This window comes from Miniopterus schreibersii (genome assembly GCF_964146895.1).
Source record: "Miniopterus schreibersii genome assembly, chromosome: 13".
NCBI classification, from domain to species: Eukaryota; Metazoa; Chordata; class Mammalia; order Chiroptera; family Miniopteridae; genus Miniopterus; species Miniopterus schreibersii.
This window is the reverse complement of record NC_138113.1, coordinates 18,116,713-18,139,269: the sequence shown is the minus strand read 5'-3', so window position 1 is coordinate 18,139,269 and position 22,557 is coordinate 18,116,713. Positions and strand designations below refer to the sequence as shown.

Sequence of the window (22,557 nt, the reverse complement as noted above, 5' to 3'; positions counted from 1 at the left end):
AATAAGTTCCACCAGATGGTAGGTGCCTCCCTCTTCTAGCCAGCTTCACCACCTCTCTTCCCTCCCCTTCTCTCTTCTTCCTATCACTGCATTTTAGCCACTTAACATATAACGTGGTTACTTGTTACAGACACCCACATTGTCGGTATCCTGTTCTCAGAAGCCTTTGATCAACCCTCTAGACTGCACCATCAGAACCTTACTTCTTGAGCTTTTTCCGTTTCTGAATAAGCAAATCCTCATTGCATTGAAACAGCAGGGTGTAGTGTGAGATAAATACTCGAAGGCGCTGAACACACACCAGAAGGAGGTAATAGTCAGGGTGTTCCTGCTCTGTGAACTTCAGGACGTTCTGGATGAAGGAGAAAAGGAAGCAGCGTTGCATAATTAGAATGAAAAGTTGTTTCGCCTCTTCACCTTTCCTTGATCTGTTGTGAGAGTTTGGTAGCCATTTAATCAAAACAGTATATATGGGCAATCTAATTATAAGCTGAAAAGTCAGACTTGCTGTTTTCTTTGTCCATCACACCAGGGGAAAATAATAGTCACTGTTGGTCCTGTTTGGAGTTGGCTGTGAACATAAGAGAATCCCATCTTAAAAATTAAAAGGATCTATTAATTTGATCTCTGAGGTAATGGAGCTGTTCTAACAATTACTGTTGATAAAGCTATACTTACGTGACCCATAGGAGTCAGATCAATGGTGAAAGTGTCAGGCACCAAGAAACTCTGGAAGAGGGGGGATGTTTATGATCATGCCTGGCCTCGTGGTCCCTCCTATTAATTTCATTGCCTACTGTGCTGTAGTAGAACATACATGCAAGTTGGATTTGGGAAAGCTAATATATTATTGAGTATTTCCTATTGCCAAGCACTAAGCCCTGTACATATATTTCCTCATTTAATTTTTACCACAGCCTCGTTAGGTGCCATTATTACCTCCATTTAAAAAGGAAATCAAGATAATATAGCAGAGTTACCTGACCTTCGTTAGGTCACACATCTAGTTAGTAGCAGAGCCAGAATCTGAACTCTAGTCAGCCAATAGAATCAGGGCTCTTATTTACCATACTGCTTGCAAGGCTTAGATTTGAGTCCTAAATTTTTTCACCTATTAGGTGGGTTAACTTGGGGAAGTTACTTAAGTGCTTTGGCTCTACATTTCCATATCTAAAAAATGGTGACAATGATCCTCATCCCTATTTTGTGAGATTGTTGAAAGGATTAAGTAAATAATTATTGTAAGAAAAAGATTTTAAGATCGAAAGCCACATAAAATAGGAAGTCTTTTGATATTGATACTGTGCTACTTCTACCTGAGATAAATCCTAAGTATTTCTAAGATGCTTCACTGAATTACTTAGATCAGTCAGCAGATAAACCAGGACAGGTGGGTGGTGGGAAGAAGAGAGGCTGGTAAGGGTGTTGGTGAGCCTCTCTCTCAACTCGGCTTCCTCCAAGATGGACAAGCCCTGTGGGAAAATGGTGTGGAGTCAGCTCATCAGTTTCTTCATGCTGCTTCTGTGACATAAGACAGAAGCAATGTATGGTAAAACCTTGGACTCGAGCCAAAAGAAAGCAGTCAGGTAGCAGTTAAGTGGTCAGGTTACACAGATGGTTCTTAGACACAGGATGGGGGGCAGGGAGCGGGCGTAAGGGGGATACACTTAGATAAATGCCTGTAGAACCAAGGTAGAAGGGACTGAATAGGTACTCAGAGTCTAGCAGGAACTGCTTCCTATAGAAAGATCCTGGATCAGCAGAGGTGGAGATTGCTGGTAAATGAAGATAGAACATCATGTTTTGATCCAAACATTTTGAGAGAGTGAGATTTTAACTCATACCACAAGGTGGGGATGGAGAAATCATGACAATCTTAGGTTATTTAAATACTTGTTAGAAATATTAATTATTCCTTCTGATCCCTTCCAGTGTTTCTTGAAAGCCAAAAACAATAGTTTAGCCTGAAAATCACTTTGAGGGCTTGCCCAGACATGCCTACCTGTAGATGTATCAGATATTCAGGGATGCGCTGGACTATGTGAAAAAATAGTGTATAGATGTCAGATTTAATCTCTTCATCACCCTGAATGAAAGAAAAGTAGAATCACCTTCAGTGTCCCTCCAGCTCTGGCTGCAGACCCCAGCATCAGTCCCACCAGAGTAGAAAAGATTTACTCCCAGAGCATTTTCTTACTCTAAGAGTTTCATTGAAGCATTGATCACATTGGATAGACCACTTGTTCAAGGACATGCTCAAGGAGACAATTCTTAAAGCTACATTACTAGTATCACTTCATAATCTTATAAACTGACGGGCATAGGATGACTTGAGTTTAATATTTAGATTATATAAGTTTAATATTCAGATTCATAGAGTCTGAGCCTATAAAAGAAATCCAAAAAACACTCATACAGCATTCAGTCTGCAGCCTGAAGGTCTCTGCCTAGAAAACCTGTTTACTTTGCCTAACTTCCAGTGGAATGGAACGGAGGGTAAGGCAGAGCGAGGTCCCAAGCAATGGCAATGACCCTTGAGTGGGCTCCTCTAACCCCAGGGAGGAGTGTCAGTGGCTTTGTTCAAGCTATCCCCCAACTGGAAGACAAGCTCAGAATGTGTGTGCTGTGTTTCCTGGGAGGTAAGCAACATAACAAAGTGCACATGCATCCAGAGGGCAGGGCACAGACAGCGTGAACTTACCTCCTTCAGAACAACGACGTGAACCAAGGAGATGCATTCAGGCAGGTCCCTCAGGTAGGCGACATAATAATCCAAGAAATTGTTCTTAAAAGCAAATACAAAAATGCATGGTAAGAACCTGGAAACAGGAATAATAACAGCTAATGCGTTTTATAGGGTCATATATATCAAAAAGGAGTACTTCACAGAGATTATTTTAATCATTTAATGTGTTTATTAATATGTCTTTATTCTTTATTCATCCTTTTTTAAAAAATCTATTTGGTTTTTTAAGGTAGATATCCCTATGGACTTGGGAACCAAAATTCAATATTCCTGCTTTAATGAGAGAAAATGAAATGATAAAACCAAGGCAGAGAAGAGGGATTATGTAAGTTGAAAATTTATTTTTAAATTGTTTAATGATAAAGGTGCATATTTTGTTTTCAGATTACTTTTTAAAATTATTTTTTATTATTGACACTATTACAGTTGTCCCCCATTTTCCCTCTCCTTTACCCACCTCCACCCACCCTCCTTTACCCAGCCTCCTCCCGCCCTGCCTCTGGCCATCACCACACTTATCTGTGTACACTGGCTATGCATATATGTTCTTTGGCTAATCCCCTCACCTTCTTTCATTCAGTCCCCTAAAATTACTTTTAATTTCAGTCATCTACATCCAAATGAGGAACTTTGTCCAACCCACTTCATAGTATCTACACCAGTGGTTGTCAACTTTTTTTCACCAATTGCATGTTCACATATGCAGTATGCCTTCAGGAAAACAGTTCCCAGCTTCCAAAGTTATATTCCCACAGGAATAACAATTAGCCCAAGAAAGCATACCGAATACAAACGAGTAAAAGTGATGAGAGGGACAGCATTATCTCTAATCTATACAACTAGATAATTTATAAACTTCATATTATTATCCACAGTTGAGAATCCTTGATACACAGAGGTTGACTGCAGGCAAAATCTGGCTTGTAGGCCAATTTTAATTATCCCACATAATATTTTTAAGATAAAATCTCACACAAAATTCTGGATTTTCAGCTGCTCTTAAAATATCAGACCTGGCAACTCTAGTCTTTTTTCCTGCATAATAATTGGATAAAGGTGAGTAGATATTCCGTGGCAAAGCATATGTGCTCCACTTAGACCTACTTCCCAACAGTCCATATTGAATTAAACTCAACCTGCTCCTACTCATTTCTATCACTATCTGATTCTGTAGTCATCTGAGTTTGCAACTCCTGACCTGGGTCATATTTAATTTGTAGAACCACATAGAAATTTTGAAACTTAGGACCCTCTGTGAAAAAAACACAACAACATTCAAGACAAATAGCTGCCCATCACATTTTAAAAAATCTCTAAGAAATAAAATCATAAGTGAAAGTATGTACATATATACAAACCTTCATATATTTATTTTATATGTATGTATGGATATATGTTTATGTGCATGTATTTATACACAAATACACATATACACATACACTTGCATGTTCAGTGGCAGCAGTTATAGTACAGTGGAAAGTGATTAACTGAAATTAGAAAACTTGGGTTCTAGTTACAGATCTACAACTATCTAGCTAGCTGGGTGATTTCAGCAAAGTCTTAATTTCTCTGAACTTTCTTTCATTATCTGTAGAATGAAGAGGTTAGATTAGATCTCAGCAGCTCCTCTAACTCTGAAATTCACTGATTCTAGATTCTCTATTAAGAGAAGTAGACAAGGGAAACACAGATGAATATAATTCACATTTATAAAGAATTTCTTTAAGACTTACCTCATCATTTGTTAATTTCAGGAATAAGTCTCCAAGGACTCCCTGGCGTGGCCACTTCAGGACCCTTTCCTGCAGAGCATGAAGCAAATCCAGGTGCTGCTGGACAAGGTACCGTAAAGAGCCAGGGAAGAGGCTTGAAACAGAATAGAGACAGGATCACACAAACCAGGTGTGGAGAAGAAAAGACCCTACAAGTATATGTACAGCAGGTCCCGTTTTCCCAGTTATTCAGAATATTCTGAGTCATAAGTCTGCATTTAGGATTAAGAAATAAAAGTTTGTCATTGTAGACCTGAGAGCAGATATCCTCAGGATATAAAAAGACCCCTTTCCTGATGGCTCCTCTGCTGTTGTGTGTTGAACTAATAAGGAGCACATCACTTGGATGGCCTTTTTAAAGCCAAACTGGGCCACTCTCATGTATGTGACATTGGAAATTCTAAGGGAAATCCTTTTCAGTGTTCTAAAGTTATTCTCACTGGATGTGCAGCACAGCCTCGTTAGTGTTGTGGATGACAGCATGAAGGTGGCACTTGGTCATTCTTAGCTACTGGGCAGGAGACTGCTACTAACATAACTAAGAAATGTTGTTTAAAGCTGGCAACTAAAAGCTCAAGGGAGGGGATGTGGAAGTGTACCTTTTTCCCTTGTCCTTTGGTTCCTAAGAGGAATATTGGGCAAGGACAGAGTCGACTGGGAGGCTACAGACCAGTCCTGGCCTGCTACTGCCTGGAACTTCACAGAGCCCCCTTCCTACTCTCAGGTTCCCTCTAGCCCATCTCTCAGTGTGCCTCAATTTTTCCAGAAGAAATGAAGGGAGGAGCAGAGATGTCAGAAGGATGGGGTGGAGAGGAGAGAGAAAAGTATCATGGAAGGAAGAAGATGGGAGATTGGATGGAGAAGGGTGGGGTGATCGGGGGCCTAAAGGAATGAGGAAGGCAAAAACAGAAGGAAATGAAGCTTTGCTGGACTACAGCAAAGAGCTGATTTCTAACTTAGTGACTTAGAGGAATTGAAAATAGGTTCCCTTCTGATTTCTAGACCTCCAGTTTAATAAAGATGAAAGTGATGGCTTGTTTGTCACTGAGAGCTAAAGTTATTTGGCTATTTCCTTGAGGTCCTTAGCTGTCTACTATTAAATTAGTGGGTACTTGGCCAGCCCTGAAGAAGCAGACTTTTGTTGAGAACAGTAGGAAGTACAGGAAGTTTGAGAGGAAGATTTTCAACCCATCTCCAACTAAAGCAAAGACTCCCCTGTGACTGTCACTCAGAGAAGACCCACAACACCAGAATAGGGTGCCAGCCCCCTGTGATACAACGTTTCCTTCCACTTTTCTCTGCCACCCCTCCACCTGCTACACCAGTCTTCACATATGTGAGGCCAGCTGATACAGAGATTCAAGAGGAGAGGCCTCCTGATCTGAGCTCTTACGGCTGGTGCAGTGGACTCTGAAGATCTAAGTAATTCCTGTCCAGATCAGAGAGAACTTGGAGGGTGGCCCAGAGACAGCTGGACTGGGAGAAGACCATGGAGCTGACGGAGGAAAGCACAACTGATTGAACTGAAAGAATGAAACACTGCACCAGCAGAAGAGCTAAATATGAAAGATTTCTCCCCACCCAGAGGCTATCCATGACTTTGGGTAATATTCCTGGTGTGACACTAAAAGCTGTTAGGGCACCACAGTGAGATATGACTATGGGATGGGTTGTATATATAGGTTATATGTTTTGTATTAGATTATCTTTTTCCTTTTTTTCTCCTTTCCTCTCCACTCCTGGCCTCACCTGGACTCTCTTCTGCTCTGTCTCACCTCTGTCTCTTCTCTCCTCAGTCTGTTCCTCCCTCCCTCCCTCCCTTTTGTGAACACTGCCTTCTGCTGCACTGTGGCCAGTGCATGTACTTGCAGAGTTGGAGAGCTAGTAACTTAGTTGGACTCCAGGATACCTCCTTGACTGTCACTGGGATAATAGTTTGAGATTTCAGGCTGGGGTCAGAGAAGGCTAACGCTCCCATCAAGTATCATGGACACACATAGGTTACATGAAGAGCAGTGACCTACAGTGGGTTCTGCACCAAACATTGAAAGCAGGCTTTTAAAGTTTTTAAAATTTAATAAGGACATTATTTGAAATGGGGGGGGGGGGGTGGAGGAAGTGAGCCAGGAGATGAAGAGCAGAGGAAGAAGGAAGGCAAGACATACTAAACCAATTGCACTGTTTCGTCTAAATCCAGACCTGACTCTCAGAAGCAACGTTTTTATGAAGATGAACATATTAAGTGCTCAACTTTTCTGTTCCTTACTAGGAGTGAAATTATGGCAGCATGAATAATTAGTGTTATTCTTCTTAAAGCCTCTAAAGTTACTTCAACTCTCACAGTCCAGTACTTAAACAATGAGGGAAGTAAGCTAAAAGCAATCAAGGACAATCCAGTTATAGTTTCAAATTAATAACTTAGTTCTTGCCAGTCCAGTATTAGTCCAAATAATTTTGAGCTTCGGCAGCAGGATGTAACCAACTTTGATTGTTAAACATGTGCCACCTGGTGGTGATCTGCAGCACGCAGCTTGCTGAGTTCTTGGATGTGGCACAGGAGTTTAGCTTATAAGGCTAACTGGCAATCCTGTGGGGCTGAGTTTGCCCAGCCCCACAAGTATTCATACAAGACTGATTCTGAGGTTGTGGCTCCATCTGGGTGAACCAAACCAGAAAAAGCCAAGAACACCAACTTCTGTGATCCCCCAACAAATGAGCAACAGCCCACAAGCCCCACTTAGGTTTCTCTGCTGACAGCCCTGCCTCTGCAGCTCCCAGCCCTTCCAGCAAGGGGCAAGGTTGCCTGAAACAGGCTGAAGAGGCTCTTGAGCACTGCACTTTTTTCTAGGAAAACCTGAAATTTCATTTTTATAGGCTTGAGAAGACCTGGCAACCTCAGGTTTGAGTGTCAGATTATAGTTATGGTGGGTGTTATTTTCACCCCAGGTTATTTTCCAACAGAGAAAGTGCTGAAAGCTTACAGTTTGTTGTGTAAAATATAGTTACTGTTAATTAATTTATTTTCATTTTTGCATGAGGGAAAACACCAACAGGGAAAAGGTTCTGAATTTCATTCAGCTGGTCTATGTCAAACATGCGTGGAGGCTTCAGAAAAAGCTTAGAAAACCAGAGGTTACCTCCTGTCGCTGCCTGTTCTTTTTCCAAGGACTATTTCTGGAACTCTTTACAGGTCCCAGAATTCCCAAAGTGGAAACAATAAACACTTACCTTAAATCTTAATTAATCTGAAAAGCTAAGGCAATGAATACATGGATACCTTCTCTCTTTGGAATTCCTCTTTCCGTCTGACCCCTGGAATGTTGCCTTGATCTTCAGGATCAGAGAGATGTTAATGACATATTTTCTTTCTGACTCAAGCAGTTCCAGAGCCACAGTCTGTCTTTTAGCTTTAAAAACAAACCAAGGAGGGAATTGTTGTTAGCCACTCCTCCCCCAAACCCTATCAAACGATAGAAAGCAATAAAAAGATTTGAAAGCAATAAGCATATGAAAAGTGCTCAACATCAGTAGTTATCAGGGAAACAAATTAAAACTACAGTATATCAGTACACACCCTGGAGAATGGTTAAAATTAAAAAGACTGACCATGCTAAATATTGGGAAGGATGTGAAGCTAATGGCATTCTACCACACTGCTGGGAGTATAGCTTGGCTTTGTTTTTTAAGTTAAACATAATTCTATCCTATAACCTAGAGATTTCATTCCTAGATACACATCCAAGATAAAATGAGGGCATACATCCCCCCCCCAAAAAAAGACCTGTATGAAAATATTTATAGGAATTTTACTCATAATAGCCCTAAACTGGAAACACTCCAAATGTCCATCAACAGGAGAATGGATAAACAAATTGTAGTAAATGCATTCAATGTGACTTTAAAAAGAAATGAGCTACTAAATGAATTATACACAACACATTATATTGAGAGGAAGAAGCCAGACCCAAAAGAGTACACATTGTATTATTCTATTATTCTATTATTCTATTATTCAAGAACAGACAAAAACTGACTTATGGTGACAGAAGTCAGAATAGTGGTTCCTTGGGTGGGTATTGGCTGGAAAGGTGTATGAGAGAACATTCTGGGGTAATAGAAATATTGTGTATCTTTATCATCACAGGAGGGATCCATATATAAAAAGTTAGTGAGCTTAAACTTAAGCATTGTGAATTTTACTCTATATAAATTAACCCTTAATAAAGTACTGATTTGAAAATAGCAGCATAAACTTTTTTAAAAAATGGAAGCAGGTACCAGAATTACCAAAAGAATTTAAAGTGGTTGCTACTGTTCTTCACAATAAACCTTTTAGCACTGTTTAATTTTTCATGTATTTGATAATAATAATTAATTTTTAAAAGTTACCTCCCCCAAAATAGTTGGAGGGAAATGCTATTGTCTGACACATAATAAGTATTCAGTAATAATTCATGATTTGAAGGAAAAAAGGAGGGAGGAAGGGAGGACAGCCCCTGTTGTAGTGTTTGATATTTGGGTAGTAGATACAAGATTCATATATTGAGGATCCCACATCACTGGCCATGTTGCTTCTAGTGAGTCCCTTCACCTCTCTAAGCCTTTTAGTTTGTTCATCTAAAAAGGAAGCCAGATACTAGGTGGTCTCTTATGTCCACTGAATCTAAATTACAAGGATCCTGGCCCTTAGGTCCATCGTGTTCTTTAAAATTTCCGCCTGCATTCCCCCTTGGGGCTTACCAGCTAAAGAGGTTTCGCATAAAACATTTTCCAAGGAGCTGTGCCTGCCCTGGCCAACTTCCTTGAGTTTATCTGGGTGGTCTTTTGTGACATACTCATCACCCCATTCTTTCCCATCCTTTGGCTGCCTCCACACACCAGTTGGCAGGTGGCCCTTAGATTGGATATCCGCTGTGTGGCTAGGCTTGAGGTTTTCTTCTGCTTCTGGAGTCGTTGGGTTCATTCCTGAAAAATAACACTTGCCATCAAGACCTAATTTTTCTTAAATTGTATTTGTTACTAACTCTTAAATATTATGCTCCTGTGTGGGATGAAATATATCAACTAAGGATTAAAAGTTTACCCAGTTGCAAAGGATCACTGCTCTCTGTTTCTGGTCTATTCATCTACTCTTTGGACATAGTCTCTACTAGATATGGAGTTTTCAAAAATAAATTTATAAGATAATTAATTTGTAATAGTATGTATTGACTCATATCTGCTTCCTTTCAGGTGAGCACAGCAAGTGCCTGTAGCGCTACTGGCAAGAAAGTGCAGAAAGAGAAGGGAGAAAGGGCCAAAGACAGTGTCAGCTTTTGGAACTCGTCCTCCTTGGCCCTGATGATGGTAAGTTGCAGAAAGGAAGGAGTGAGTGAGGGAAGATGAAATAATTTATAAAATCCGGGTGAACTGTTTATTAAGTAAATAACTTTTTAATTAAGTAAACCAGTGATTTTCAACTGGTGTGCCATGGCACTCTGGTGTGCTGCACAAATTTTTAAAACATGCAGTTCCTGACTATTTAGTCAGGGGCACTGACCTCTTTTCCCTTAGGTTGTCAAATAAAAAAATGACAACAGCCAACACAGCAATAGCCATCCAGTGTGAATGAATCAAAATTCTACCTATTTTTTGTCAGAGTGGCAAAAATATATTTTTTGGTGTGCCATAGAGTTTTAGTAATTAGTTTATGTGCCATGAGATGAAAAAGGTTGAAAATCGCTGAAGTAAACTATAGAATGTGTAGTTCATACAAAACTTAGGTTGTGCTATATGAGTTCTCAGCAAACATTAATTAATCAGTAATTGAAAGGAGTCAGAAAGAATCAAGAATACTGGTTTGAGCTTTAACTTCCCCAACCCTTCTCTGACCTTGGGTTTATCTGAGTCACTGATCTATGCCAGCACACGTCTCGGAATCTTAATAACCAGTATGCTTTATTTTGCCTGAGTTCTTTCATGCCTGGTTTGGGACTGAGGGAGTAGAAGAAAGGAAGGTGAAAAAAGGGAAATGGTGGAATTGCTAGAAGAAAAGAGAACTCAAAGAAGAGCCACTTACCGGGACCCATCATTCCCTTCACATTGCTGTCTCCTATATGCATGGACCTGGACTCTTGGGCTGCAGAGAAAGGAAAGCCTTCAATCAGTATCCAGCTGCATCTCCTATCATCTCCCTTTGTTCACTCTCTTTAGGTTCTTCTTGCTATTCCTTGAACATATCAGTTATGTTTCCACCAGGACCTTGGTACTGGCTATTCCCTTTCTTTCTCTCAGTATCATAGCTAACTTTCTTACTTCCTTCAGGTCTTTTCCTGGCACACCCTATAAAATTACATCTATTTTCCCCCTTATCACTGTCTAACATATTACGTATTTTATTTATCTTGTTCATTGCCTGTTGCCTTCAGAACAAAGGCTCCATAAGGGCAGGAATTCTTGTTGTTTTGTTCATTATTATATATCCCCATCACCTACATCAATGCATAGGGTGGGTGAATGGCTGGAGAATGGATAGAAGAAAGGATGAGTGGGTATGGCCAACACCTTGACTGCAACCTCAAGAGAGACCTTGAGCCAGAGACACCCAGTTGAGCTGTGTACATATTCCTGACTCAGAGAAACTGTGATGTAATGAGCGTTTGCTGTTTTAAACTACTAAATTTGGGGGCACCGTATTATAACTAATAGTGGGTAAGTCAATCCTTTGTGAAAGTTTAGTCCTTTGACCTTGCGTTTTAACATAACTTACCTCCAATAGTATATGTAATGTCTTATTATGGCACATTACTCCCAAATTTTTGCAGCAACTTGGTAGAATAAACTATGTTATATAAGCTATGCCTACACGACACCAAAGGAAGGAGGAGTTGCCACTAAACAGCTCATTTAAATCCACCTGGACACTTTACAAATACAATTTCTAATCATTTATCTTGTGACAATGTTCAGTTGCCCACTGGCATTGATCTGACCTATACTTTTGAAGCCCATCCTGTAATCTCCCCTAGCAAGACCATCTTTTGTGTCATGCTCTCCATGACCTAGAACAAAGAAAATAGAGCCACCTACCTGAAACCCACATCCCAGATAGATCAAGTGAGTTTTCCCAGGCTGCACCTATCAGTCTCTAAAATAACTACTCAAATGGGTAAAAAACTAAAACAAACAACAACAACAAAAAAACACAGCAAAGCAAATCTGTACTTTGAAGTTAATACTGATTAAAAGCCATTTGATTTAGATTTTTAAATTCAGTTATTCAAAACACATTTATTGTCATTGAATATATGAGCCAAATTGTTCATTAAGCCATAAGAGTTGAAAACCTCCAGCCCTGCCGTTGAGGACTTTACAATTGATTGAGAAGTCACTGAGCCTCTTTTGGAGACTTCCTATATACAACCAAAAAAAACAAAAGAGGAAAATTCATCTAAACACTGTTAATATCTACATTCATTCTCCTGTAGGTGCTTTGCTAGATGTTGTTGAGGATACAAAGTAGTAGCAATTGTGCTTTTGTTTTGCTTCTTTTCCTGAGTTGAGCACAGGTCACTAACCGATGTCCATGGACATCCCTTGGAAAGCCAGTTTCTTCAGTTACTGCCCAAGTACAATCTGTTATCTGTTCTAACATTTCTCAGATCAGGGACCTGACTGGTGACTGTTTCAGCCCACAGACAGTACTAGCTCTGGTTTTCCAGAGAAAGAGGAGTACAAAGACTGCGTGACGGCACTGCCTGCCAATGAGGGCAGATAGGCTTCTCATGTCAGTGAAACCTTTACTGAAAGAAAAGCAGAACACACAATTTTATCCGTGCTAGGACTACAGCTATTTTTTAAATGTTTATGCAGAGAGACAAGGATTGAGAAAGTAATATGGGAAATAAAACAATTTATTAAAGTGAATAATTTTTTTAACATTTTTTTCCTATGGTTATGCAACAAATTATCTCTAGTCCACTTGAAATTTAGAACACCCAGTATTTTCCCAAAAGGGAAAATATTTTTAAATTAAGCAGCCTCTCCTGGTTTCTCAGATCCTCTGGATTCTTTTAAATTCCAGATGCAAGAGGGAAAATTCTGAGCAATGCACCAGTTTCCTCTAACCAAGGATTAAGGCCGTAGGCCCATCCTTACTATGTCCTATTACTTAAGTCCCCAGAATCAAGGAGGAAAATGTTTGGTTTATTCATTATAATTTGTGAACTGTACCTTTTTCATAGGCCTGAGAAGGCAAAAGGTTTGTGAAGTCTTCACCTGGAAGAACAGGCTCAGGAATATTGATTGAGCGGAAAGGACTTCCTCCCTGTGCTTGAGCAGGCCCAGCCTGTGCGCCATGGTCGTCCTTTTGAGTTTTCCTAGGAAAGGGAAACAAAAGGTCTTCATATCTGACAGGTTAGGAAGAGGTTCAGTTCAGAATAATTCAAGGAAATTTCTGACTTACTGGGTTAACCATATAAAATTGCTGTTTTAGTGAATTTAAAATGGTCAAACATAGCAACTTAATTCAGCACCAAAGTTGAAGAAAAATTTTAAATATTTATAAGTCACCTTCTAATTTTAATATCTATGTTCTTATTTTTCTGTTACTGGCTTCCCTGTCATCAGGAACTTTATATAGAGTTTTCAGTGGTGACAATTTGCTTAGGATGATTTACATTCATTTAACAAAGCAACCCAAAGCTATCAGGAGCTAGCAAGTCTTCAACTGAAAACAATCAGTCATTCTCCAGGGTCACTCAAATGTTATTGTCATATTTCTACTTGAAATCTGGTGGTATTAAAAACATACAGCAATAAAGATTATGTATGTTCAGTGGTGAAACTTTACTTGAGTCAACCTGGTTGAGGTATTATTTAACATAAATTCATTTTCCATGGTAAAAGAAAAATAATAGTAGCATTAGAGAGATTTTAGAAAACTAATAAAAGAAGAAAGTCACTACCCTCCCATCTTAACACAACAATCATTATTTTAAAATATATCTTTCTAGTTGTTATTTTACATGTTTTCACAGTTGAAATCAAATTCTACAGGCTATTTTATATCATTTTACTGCCTATTAAGTGCATTTTCCACCCAATAGTTACCATCAGTTAGTATTAACCAACTTTTATGGTTCTATAACCTCTGTCACATGCTGAACCATGGATCCCAGTGACCAGCTAGCTATATCCTGATAGTGGGGTAGGTGTTCTCAGTGTCTGTGTACGAGTTATTGTTTATGGATTTGCCTTTGGTCAATTTTTTGTAGAAAACTCACTTGGCTTTCACTTTTCGAGATTCTCTTCGCTTCTCCTGTTGAAGCTGTTCAATTTTCTGTTGCATTTCTTCTTGTTTGGAAGTGATGGCCTGGATCATTGACATGGCATTGCTCAGCTCTTCCTAAAAAATAAGCATCGATATGTATTTAATCTGGTCTATGGGGTTAAAATAAATATCTACTTTACAGTAAGCTTTTAATTCATATTCATTGAATCAATCAATCAATGAATCAATGAGAGATGAAAATTTTACTTCTATTCTGGTCTCTAATTTTAACACAAAGATCCAAAAAAGAAAAGCATAAAATAGATATTTTTTCCATGATAGTGAATGGGCTAGAGGGAATGTTCTTATATTTGGCTGCTATGTGGAAAGGTAAGTTTCCTTCTTGTGTGACTAAGACCAAGAATGTTTCTTCAGCAGGGAAATAGAAGAGGGGCCTGTCTTGAAATAGGTTTTTTGTTTGTTTGTTAGTTTTGTTCATTCTCACCTGAGGATATTTTTTCCATTGATTATTTTAGAGAGAGTAGAAGGGAGAAAGGGAGGGGTGGAGAGAGTGGGGGGGCCAGAGAGAGAAACATTGATGCGAGAGAGACTCATTGATTGGTTGCCTCCTGTACTCGCCCTGGTTGGGATCAAACCTGCAACCCAGGTATGTGCCCTTGACCGGGAATCGAACCCACGACCCTTCGGTGTGCAGGCCGATGCTCTAACCATGGAGCCACACCGGTCAGGGCTACCTTGAAATAGTTTAATGAATTCTTCATCTCAGTAACTTTTTCTTCCATGGAACATTTGCAGCTCTTAACCTTCTCTTCCAAAGCATATTCTCCATGTTGAATTCTTGACAGTTCTTGCATTGCTTCTGTGAAACCAGTTTTCAGTTCAGAGGCCAGGGCCTGCAACTAAATAATACACGAAGAGTGAATTCAGTTTGCTATAAATAATTATAAATAGTACCATTGACCTTTTGAATTTTTGTTTTTTTTGAGAAACCAGGCCCTTGAAAATTTACAGACCTCATTTCCTGGTACACTAAATTTTGGACAACTTAAGGCAATCTTGGCCCCATACATCTAGGGAAAAGAAGGTCTTTTTTATACAGCACATGATGGTGCTTGATAGTAACAAGAAAGCAAGCAAATAACTAAGTTTACAAGTGCACCTGTAAGCTACTTATGTATTCTAACACCTTGATTAAAATGAGATTTACTTGAAAAGCAATGTAAGTATGTGAAAAACAGTCTTGATCCTGTAACTTGTCAAATTCCATGAGAGAAGAGGTGGGTCATATCATCCCTGGTTGTTAGGAGAAGATGAAGAAATACAGTTATATTTTTTCCTTAAAAAATTAAATGATAAAGAGTGATAACTAAGCATATCTGAGAGTTTCTTTGAAAGGGAAAAAGTTGTTTTTTTATTCTTGAATGATATCATGGAAAAGGAGATAATGGCATTTTCAAGAGCAGTGTGCTTTCGTATATAAGGAAGGCACAGAACTATTTACAATGGTAGGAGCTCAGCATGTTGTTGGTAGTGATATGATTCATCTTCAGCAGTCAAGTCTGGTTGTGTAGGAGTGCACACATTGGACTTCTATTGTGAACTTCCCTACCATGAAAAGGGGGTCAATTTTGGAGTCAGATAGGGTACAAACCTTAGCTCTCTCCCACAAATACTGAGACCTTAGGCAAGTTGGGTAACTGCTTTGTAGCAGTTTCTGCGTCCATAAAATATCCATAACAATACCTATTTCACAGGGCTGTTTTGAGAATAAAATGAGTAACTGTAGGTAAGGTGCCTGTCCTAGTACATGCTAGGTACATAGAAGGTGTTTAAGAAATTTTAATTCTTCTCCCCTTGTAAGTGGCAAATCAAAAAGTTAAGCACAAACAGAGGTGTGGAGAAAATGGAGTACTTCTAGAGTTCAGTTTTATTTATTGAACAAATGAAGAAGCATTTTCAATAGACAATAACTTAACAATAAGATAACATTACTTTCTTGACATTTATAATCTTATACTCAGCTAAATAGAGTAACTCTTAGCTCCAGATCTCTCTGTAAAACAGAATTTTTTAGAAGGTTTCTTCTATAATTAAAGTATCCACCAAATATTCTGATTTTAAAGGGATGGAAATTGAAGTCAAGGTACCGTAACAAAATACCTTCAAATGTGTATTTCTAAACATTTTGGAATCTGGTTGTCCAAATGGTTCTAACTTTCACTTCCCTCTATAAACTCACTTAGTTACATACACCGCCTTTTAAAATATAGGATATTGTGGTTCACTGTGGCTCACAAAAGTTTCTCTCAAGGGCTGGGAGTAGGGAGAAATGAGAGGAACCAAAGCGATCATTCAAAGGAAAAAAGCCAGATCTGTCTGGTGTTTGGGACTGGAAGACTGGACAATACAAGCAATCTGTTTTTTATTCCAATCATTTTAATTTTATTCAATCTTTATGATGGATTTCAGCACATTTCCTAATTCAGTCATCATGATGGATTAAATCACACCAGATCAACTACTTCTGATCTGGTCATTCTCATTATGTAAATTCATCTTCTGTGAGCAAAATAAACAAAATCCACAGCTCTGTAATATCAAAGCAAAATTTATACAAGTTTTAAAATTGAAGGAAGGAAACCTGACATTCATGCAGGTGCTCTGAAATTCACTCAGGTTTCCTGCTTGAAAAACAAAGGGAACCAGTATCTGACAGAAATAGGTTTCATTATCACTGCTCCCTTAGGTAGATAAGTGGAGTTTCCCCAGGAGCCAAAAGGCAACAAGCAGAGTCCTAGAGGAAAGGACTTTTCCTCACCTGTAGAACCACAGCTCTCGAAAAATTAAAAACTATCGAAATTTTTCTCTAACAGGTTATATAGGGACTTTGGGAATTCTGAAACCATTTTGAGCTCTGAGCCCATTTCCTTCACATATATTACTTTGAGCCCCTTGGGTACCTGCCACTGAAGCAACACTACTGCTTTAGAAACAGCTGCACAACCAGTGATCAGCCAGAGAGTGGATGCTGTAGTGAGCACAGCCACAAACCTGAGACAGCATGGCCCTTTTGGGATGCTTTGGCTCTTGATACCTTTAGTTGCTAGAGACTGATTTTCCAGTGCCAACTGGCCATGTCTTTGTGTATAAAAAAATAATCTGAAGATATGGACTTAATATCTTTTTTCTGCTCTCTCTTCAGCTTTCTTGTTTGACATCCCACAGCCCACCCCAGGGTTTAGAAATGGTTGTCTACCTTGTTCTCCAGCGAGTTGAACACGTTGCTCATCTCGTTGATTTTTTCATGAAGCTGCTCTAGAGAGGTTATGATCCCTCCATCCTGCCGCTGAAGGCGGGCTCCCACTGGAGGCAGGTTCAGGGAAGACTTGTACTTCGAAGCCTAGGGTACCACAGAGGGCATCTTAGGCTTAAAGAAATAGGGGAGAGGAGTCCGAATTCTTTCTATTTCCTGCTCTTAATTTCTGTTTCTCAGTTTTCTTTATTTTCTTGTCTTATCTCTTGTTTATTTTAACTCTTCCTAAGATGAATTTTAGTCAACATCTTCCAAATTTTTTTTTCCATCAAAGATCCCTCAAGTTAAATTTTCATAAAGTATTCAAGTTGTTCCAACTTGTTTTTTACACAGACTTCTCCTTTCCTTCTGTCCCATTATCAAGGTCAGAAAGCTACTATGAGGCATATTCAGGGGACTGGGCCTGTGCTTTGAGGAACCTGCAAACTCATGAATGTCAACATTTGAGAAACCTCTGCAAGACATGCCAAATTCCCACACCCCCTGACTAAAGGCAGTAGAAGAGCAAAAGCCAAGGTATTTTGAAGTAGCACATGCTGATGGCAAGGATGCCAAAGTAATTGTTTTGGCTTCCCCCTTAACCAGGGTTGCTACAGAAGAAACATTGTTTTCCTGCTAGCTGCTATCTCCCTAATTTTCGGCTTCTTTATTAATCCCCAGAAATGCAATGATTTAAAACACAAAGTGGGGAGCAAGTCATTTGAATAGTCAAGAGTAAATTTCCTAAATCTACTTGTTTACACTCCCTACAGAAGTTGACCCTTAAAGTCATTATTATAGGGCACTATTGAAGCTGATATGAAGCCTGGTATGCAGGAAAGTGATCTTACTGATCTTTGGGTGCACCACACACCTAATAGAGTTAACTTCTCTTGTGTTAGAAGACATTCCTCAACAGTAAAAAGAGACTGAGGCTCAGATAGGACTTACAAATCCTATAAAACTTTTCAATGGCAGTTTTAATGATGAAACCTATTATTGTAGGACTGGTTCCCATAGTTTTTCAATTAGAGGTCCTTTTGGCACATAACTCAATATCTTAAATTATTTTCATTACAGAGAAAAAGAAAAAGTCACCCCAAATTTCATTATTTAATATAACCATTCATGTTTAGGCATATTTCCTTTTGTGTTGTTCAATATGAATGCAGATTATCGCTTTAATCACTTTAGAGTTTATTTTGATTAGGGTCTGAAGGGAGGATCTATTCTTTTTCCCCAAAGAACCAGACAACTTACAAACACCATTTGGCACCAGGCTGAATGGCTGCATCAGACCTCTTGACTCAAAGCAATGTACACATTTTGCAGATATTCATTCATTCAGCTAATATTTATTGAATATTTTTATATTCCAGGTACTATATGCTGAGAATACAACAGAGATCAAAATGTGCTAAATCCCTGCCCTTGGAGCTTACATTCTAGAGAGAGACAATAAAAAACAAACAAATTAATATTTACTGTAGTGTCAAGTAAGGATGGGGGTGTCTGTCAAGAAAAATAAATGAGAAGATAGAGAATGGCTGAAATGTCCTATTTTGCTCCAGGTTTCGCGTTTGCTCTCCCTTTTCTGTGGGTTGTACTCTCTTACAGCTAACCCTGCCCTGCCCCCCTCCAGCCTCCTCTTCTTTCTTTACTTCTCCTTCTCCATCTTCTTTTGGCTAAATGTTGCTTGGAGGAAACACATTGGGGCTTAGAAAGCGCTCTTTTAACAAGAAGGGGGTTATAATCACAGCATCACAGAGGTCGTAGAGACCGGCTTCGCTTCCACTGCTTCATTTGTTCCATTGTGAGCAGACACACTTGGATGTGTGATACATAAGAGAATGAGGCCACCCCCACTGCAGCTAAATTTAGCCGACATTTAGGGAGTGACCTACATAAAATCTTTAACAGACTTTAAATCATACCTGAGTTTAAAGAGATACATTCATTTAAATGCCGTGCACAGGTCAGACGTTAACAGAGGGAGGTGGGCAGGGAAGGCACTTGGAGGTCTTGGTCAAGTGAGGCATCAAATCAGCATTGGGTGAAGACTCTCTTGTTTCCAGGCCTTTGTTCAAGCTAGCCCCTCTGCCTGAAATGTCCGTCCCCATGTCCACTTACCAGATGACCACCGTGTCCTTAAATGCCTGGTTCACATCCTCCAGTCAGTGTTAACTCGCCCTTCCCCCATATCCCACGGAATCTTATCAATGCTTCTGTTGTAATCCTTCCAACAGTCTACCTTGTATGTTTTTACCAGGACACTTAACAATCAATGAGAATGTCTGTTTCATCTTTTTTAACCCCCATTAGGCCAAGCAGTAGATTTTGCACATGGTAACTGTTCAATAAATAAGCATTACATTGAAATGAAGCTGTTTCCTCCACCCCCTCTCATTGCCTGTCTGGGTGGAAGAGCAACACAATTAAAAATGTTCACACAGCCCTGTGCTGGCTTGCCCTGACTGGGCCCACAGCAACCATCTCCTGTATGATAGTTCTGGGAACTAGTTGTTGTTTTCACTTTACTGTCACTTAAACTCAATAAATCTAAATAACATCTCCCCCAAGTTATCTGCTTTTCTGAATTCCTATATCTCTTTCAGGAGACCACTTTTTCTTAGTTACCAGGGCTTAAAACTGTAGAGTCAACTTTAAAATCACCTTTTCTTCAAGCCTCCCCCCAAGCCCTGTCAGTTCTTCCTTCCTCCTCACGTACTCCAGAGTCCGGGTTTCCCTAGCCCAAGCTGCTTTTATGTCAGAGTAAACTTACATGTTTTTAAGGACAGAAATGTACTTTACATTTACAGTTGGAAAATAGAAGCCAAACAAATTCTCTTCAGAGAGCCAAAGCAGCCCGATGTGACCCTGATGACAAATATGTTACAAAATGTTTTCCACAACTTTTATCTTCCTTGTAATTATATTATTCCCATTGTTTAAAGGAGCTTAAAATTGTTTTCTATCACCGTATTTTAACATTTGTAAAGTTAAACCCCTTTCCATTCTCAATTCTCCCCGCTAAAATAGGAAACTAAGAAAAACAGATCTTGCTCTCTCTTTCTCAGGTGGAAATGTTATTGCACAGTATACTGGCCATAGTGAAGTGGCAGCAGGCAAGAAAAGCAGAGTTGATGGGAGTGAGAGTGCTGTATTTTATAAACTGAGTTAAGCTGTCTTTTAATAATCAGTTTTCTCAAAAGTGCAGTGAGAATGGTACTGTCTGCCCTGCCTATCTGAATACAGTGAACTTGTTAAGTGAACAAATATGATGATACATGTGGAAACATTTGTGAGAACTAAAAAAATTATGCATACAAGACAGTCATCACTATTACACATAGGACTGTTCAGACAATCTATTTGTCTTTACCTGGTAGATCTGTGTGGAAGGGTTATTCATCGGCATATGTTCATTCTCTCCTGTAGGGAGAAAGAGCTTTGTTCAATCAACACAACTCATTCTGTGCCTGTCCCCTTCAGACACGTGCAGGGAATAAGGGGACTTACAGGATCCTAAGTCTGTGCCTACATGACAAGAAACCAATGATTCAGCAAGGACAAAGCATGAACATGTGTAGGTGACTTTATATTCACATCCTAATGATCTCACCAGACCTACCTGGTAGAACTCCTGTGGTAGAAAACCATGTTGTGCCGGGACAGGGGTACTTCTCAGCCAGACTGGGATGATCAGCGATCATGAGCTACCAGAAGGGAGTGCCCTGAAGGGGCTGGCTTGTGTTCTTGGGGCTGCCTGCAGTTTACTGAGGGGATAGTCTACAGTCAGGAAGACTGCTCTTCTCCAGGCCCCGTCCAGTCGTCGCACTGTTGTTCTTGGAAGGCCTGTGTAAAACATCCTGTTCTCCTGCCTCTGATCCTTGCAAAACAACTCTGCCCTCCTGTCACTGTCCAGACCAGCTAAGGGAGCCTTGCTGCCCTAGGCAAGAGGGTTGATAGGAGGGAATTGTCAATGGAAAAGTTCTAGGAAGGATGGAGGCAGAAAGAAAACAGTCTTGGCAATACTAGAGACTGTGAAACAGGTCAAGCACAAAGGAAGCAGTAGGTTATAAGAACCATTTACAACCTAGGGAGAGAAAAGATTGGCCTAGAATGTACCTGTCAGAATCACATTGGTTGGCCATGAAGACGAAGCAATCCATGTAAAACATGAAGCTCCCGGTACCTCCTTTCAGCTACATCTCCATCGTGTCACATTGTATAAATCAAGCAGCTTATACGTGCAACCCCTGGTTGCAGACATTTGGTTGTATGATGTGTTATTGTTCTTCTAAGACATGCTGGTGCAGGAAATCCTTTCTTAGAGGAACCAGCCACAGTATGCAAGTTCATAAATACATAGCCTAGGCCCAGGAAGTATGTACACTGAGGACTGTCCCTATAAAATCCAGATGGTTTGAGATTACCAAACCTCCCCACATAAAGTTTCCTTCCCCCATTTTATGCTGTGTCCCAACAGCCTAGTATCATGGCAAGAACCAGAACTTTGGAACAGAGACCAGGTTCCCAGACTTAATTTTGACATTTTGTGGTTGTAGCCTAAATTCTCTATGAATGATTTCTCATCTGATAACAGAACCTACTTCTGTGTGGTTGATTCTATGTGGTAAAGATTAAAGAGAAAGCCCTATGTTTCTAAGCTACCCTAGGTGGTGGTAGATGTCTACTGGTTGAATGTGTATCTTGGCCTTATTGAGCAGATTATTCTAAGGCAGGTCTAAATTTATTGCTAAGAAAAATTAAATAGCACTGGCCAGCATTGCTCAGTGATTAAGGCATCGGCCTCTGGTGAGGGTAGCAGGTTCATACCTGGGTTGCAGGTTCGATCCCCACCCCCGGTCAGGGCTTGTGCAGGAGGCAACCAGTCGCTGTGTCTCTCTCACCTTGTTATTTCTCTCTCCTCCCCCTCCCTTCCAATCTCTCTAAAAATCAATGGAAAAATATCCTCACTTCTTGGGTGAGGATTCAAAAACAACAACTGTTGAGACAAAATTATATAGACAGCGTTTTCTGTTTCTCTAGTTCCAAGTCTATGCTCTTGGCAGTCATTTTATTATGATAAGGAAAGGAGAATAGTAAAGTTAACATATTATCATGTTTTGAGAAAACAGCAAGACAGCACTACAACCCATATTTCTTAAATCCTGAGCTGTAAAGCAAGACATATGAAAAATCTAACCTTGCTTTGTTTTGGTTTTTTCCATGGTGCCTGTTGCTTCTTTCCTCCAACTTATTCTTCAACATTGCATCTTCATTGTCCCTGGATCAGGCCACCCCCTCTTCCCTGGACCTGTCAATTGAAATCAAGAGTAAGGGATAGCAGCCCAGCTGGCGTGGCTCAGTGGTTGAGCATTGACCCAGGATCCCCGAGATAGCGGTTCACTTCCCTGTCAGGACACATGCCTGGGTTGCAGGCTTGATCCCCAGTAGGTGGCTTGCAGGAGAC

The 22,557-nt window shown here is 39.8% G+C and overlaps 1 protein-coding gene across 2 annotated transcripts in view; it reads right to left on the bottom strand.

Moving 5' to 3' along the window:
- Positions 1–22,315, bottom strand: part of ARHGEF33 (Rho guanine nucleotide exchange factor 33) — a gene marked incomplete at its 5' end in the record, with an annotated part of 39,472 nt that extends 17,157 nt beyond the window's left edge. For both annotated transcript variants that reach the window (XM_081157098.1, XM_081157099.1), the window contains 12 exons: positions 204–352; positions 2,003–2,086; positions 2,702–2,785; positions 4,480–4,612; positions 7,796–7,925; positions 9,259–9,483; positions 10,577–10,636; positions 12,730–12,875; positions 13,782–13,903; positions 14,524–14,688; positions 20,464–20,513; positions 22,291–22,315. In XM_081157098.1, coding sequence (XP_081013224.1) covers positions 204–352; positions 2,003–2,086; positions 2,702–2,785; positions 4,480–4,612; positions 7,796–7,925; positions 9,259–9,483; positions 10,577–10,636; positions 12,730–12,875; positions 13,782–13,903; positions 14,524–14,688; positions 20,464–20,513; positions 22,291–22,315 — 1,373 coding nt within the window. The remainder of the gene's footprint in view (positions 1–203; positions 353–2,002; positions 2,087–2,701; positions 2,786–4,479; positions 4,613–7,795; positions 7,926–9,258; positions 9,484–10,576; positions 10,637–12,729; positions 12,876–13,781; positions 13,904–14,523; positions 14,689–20,463; positions 20,514–22,290) is intronic.
- Positions 22,316–22,557: the final 242 nt, after the last annotated feature.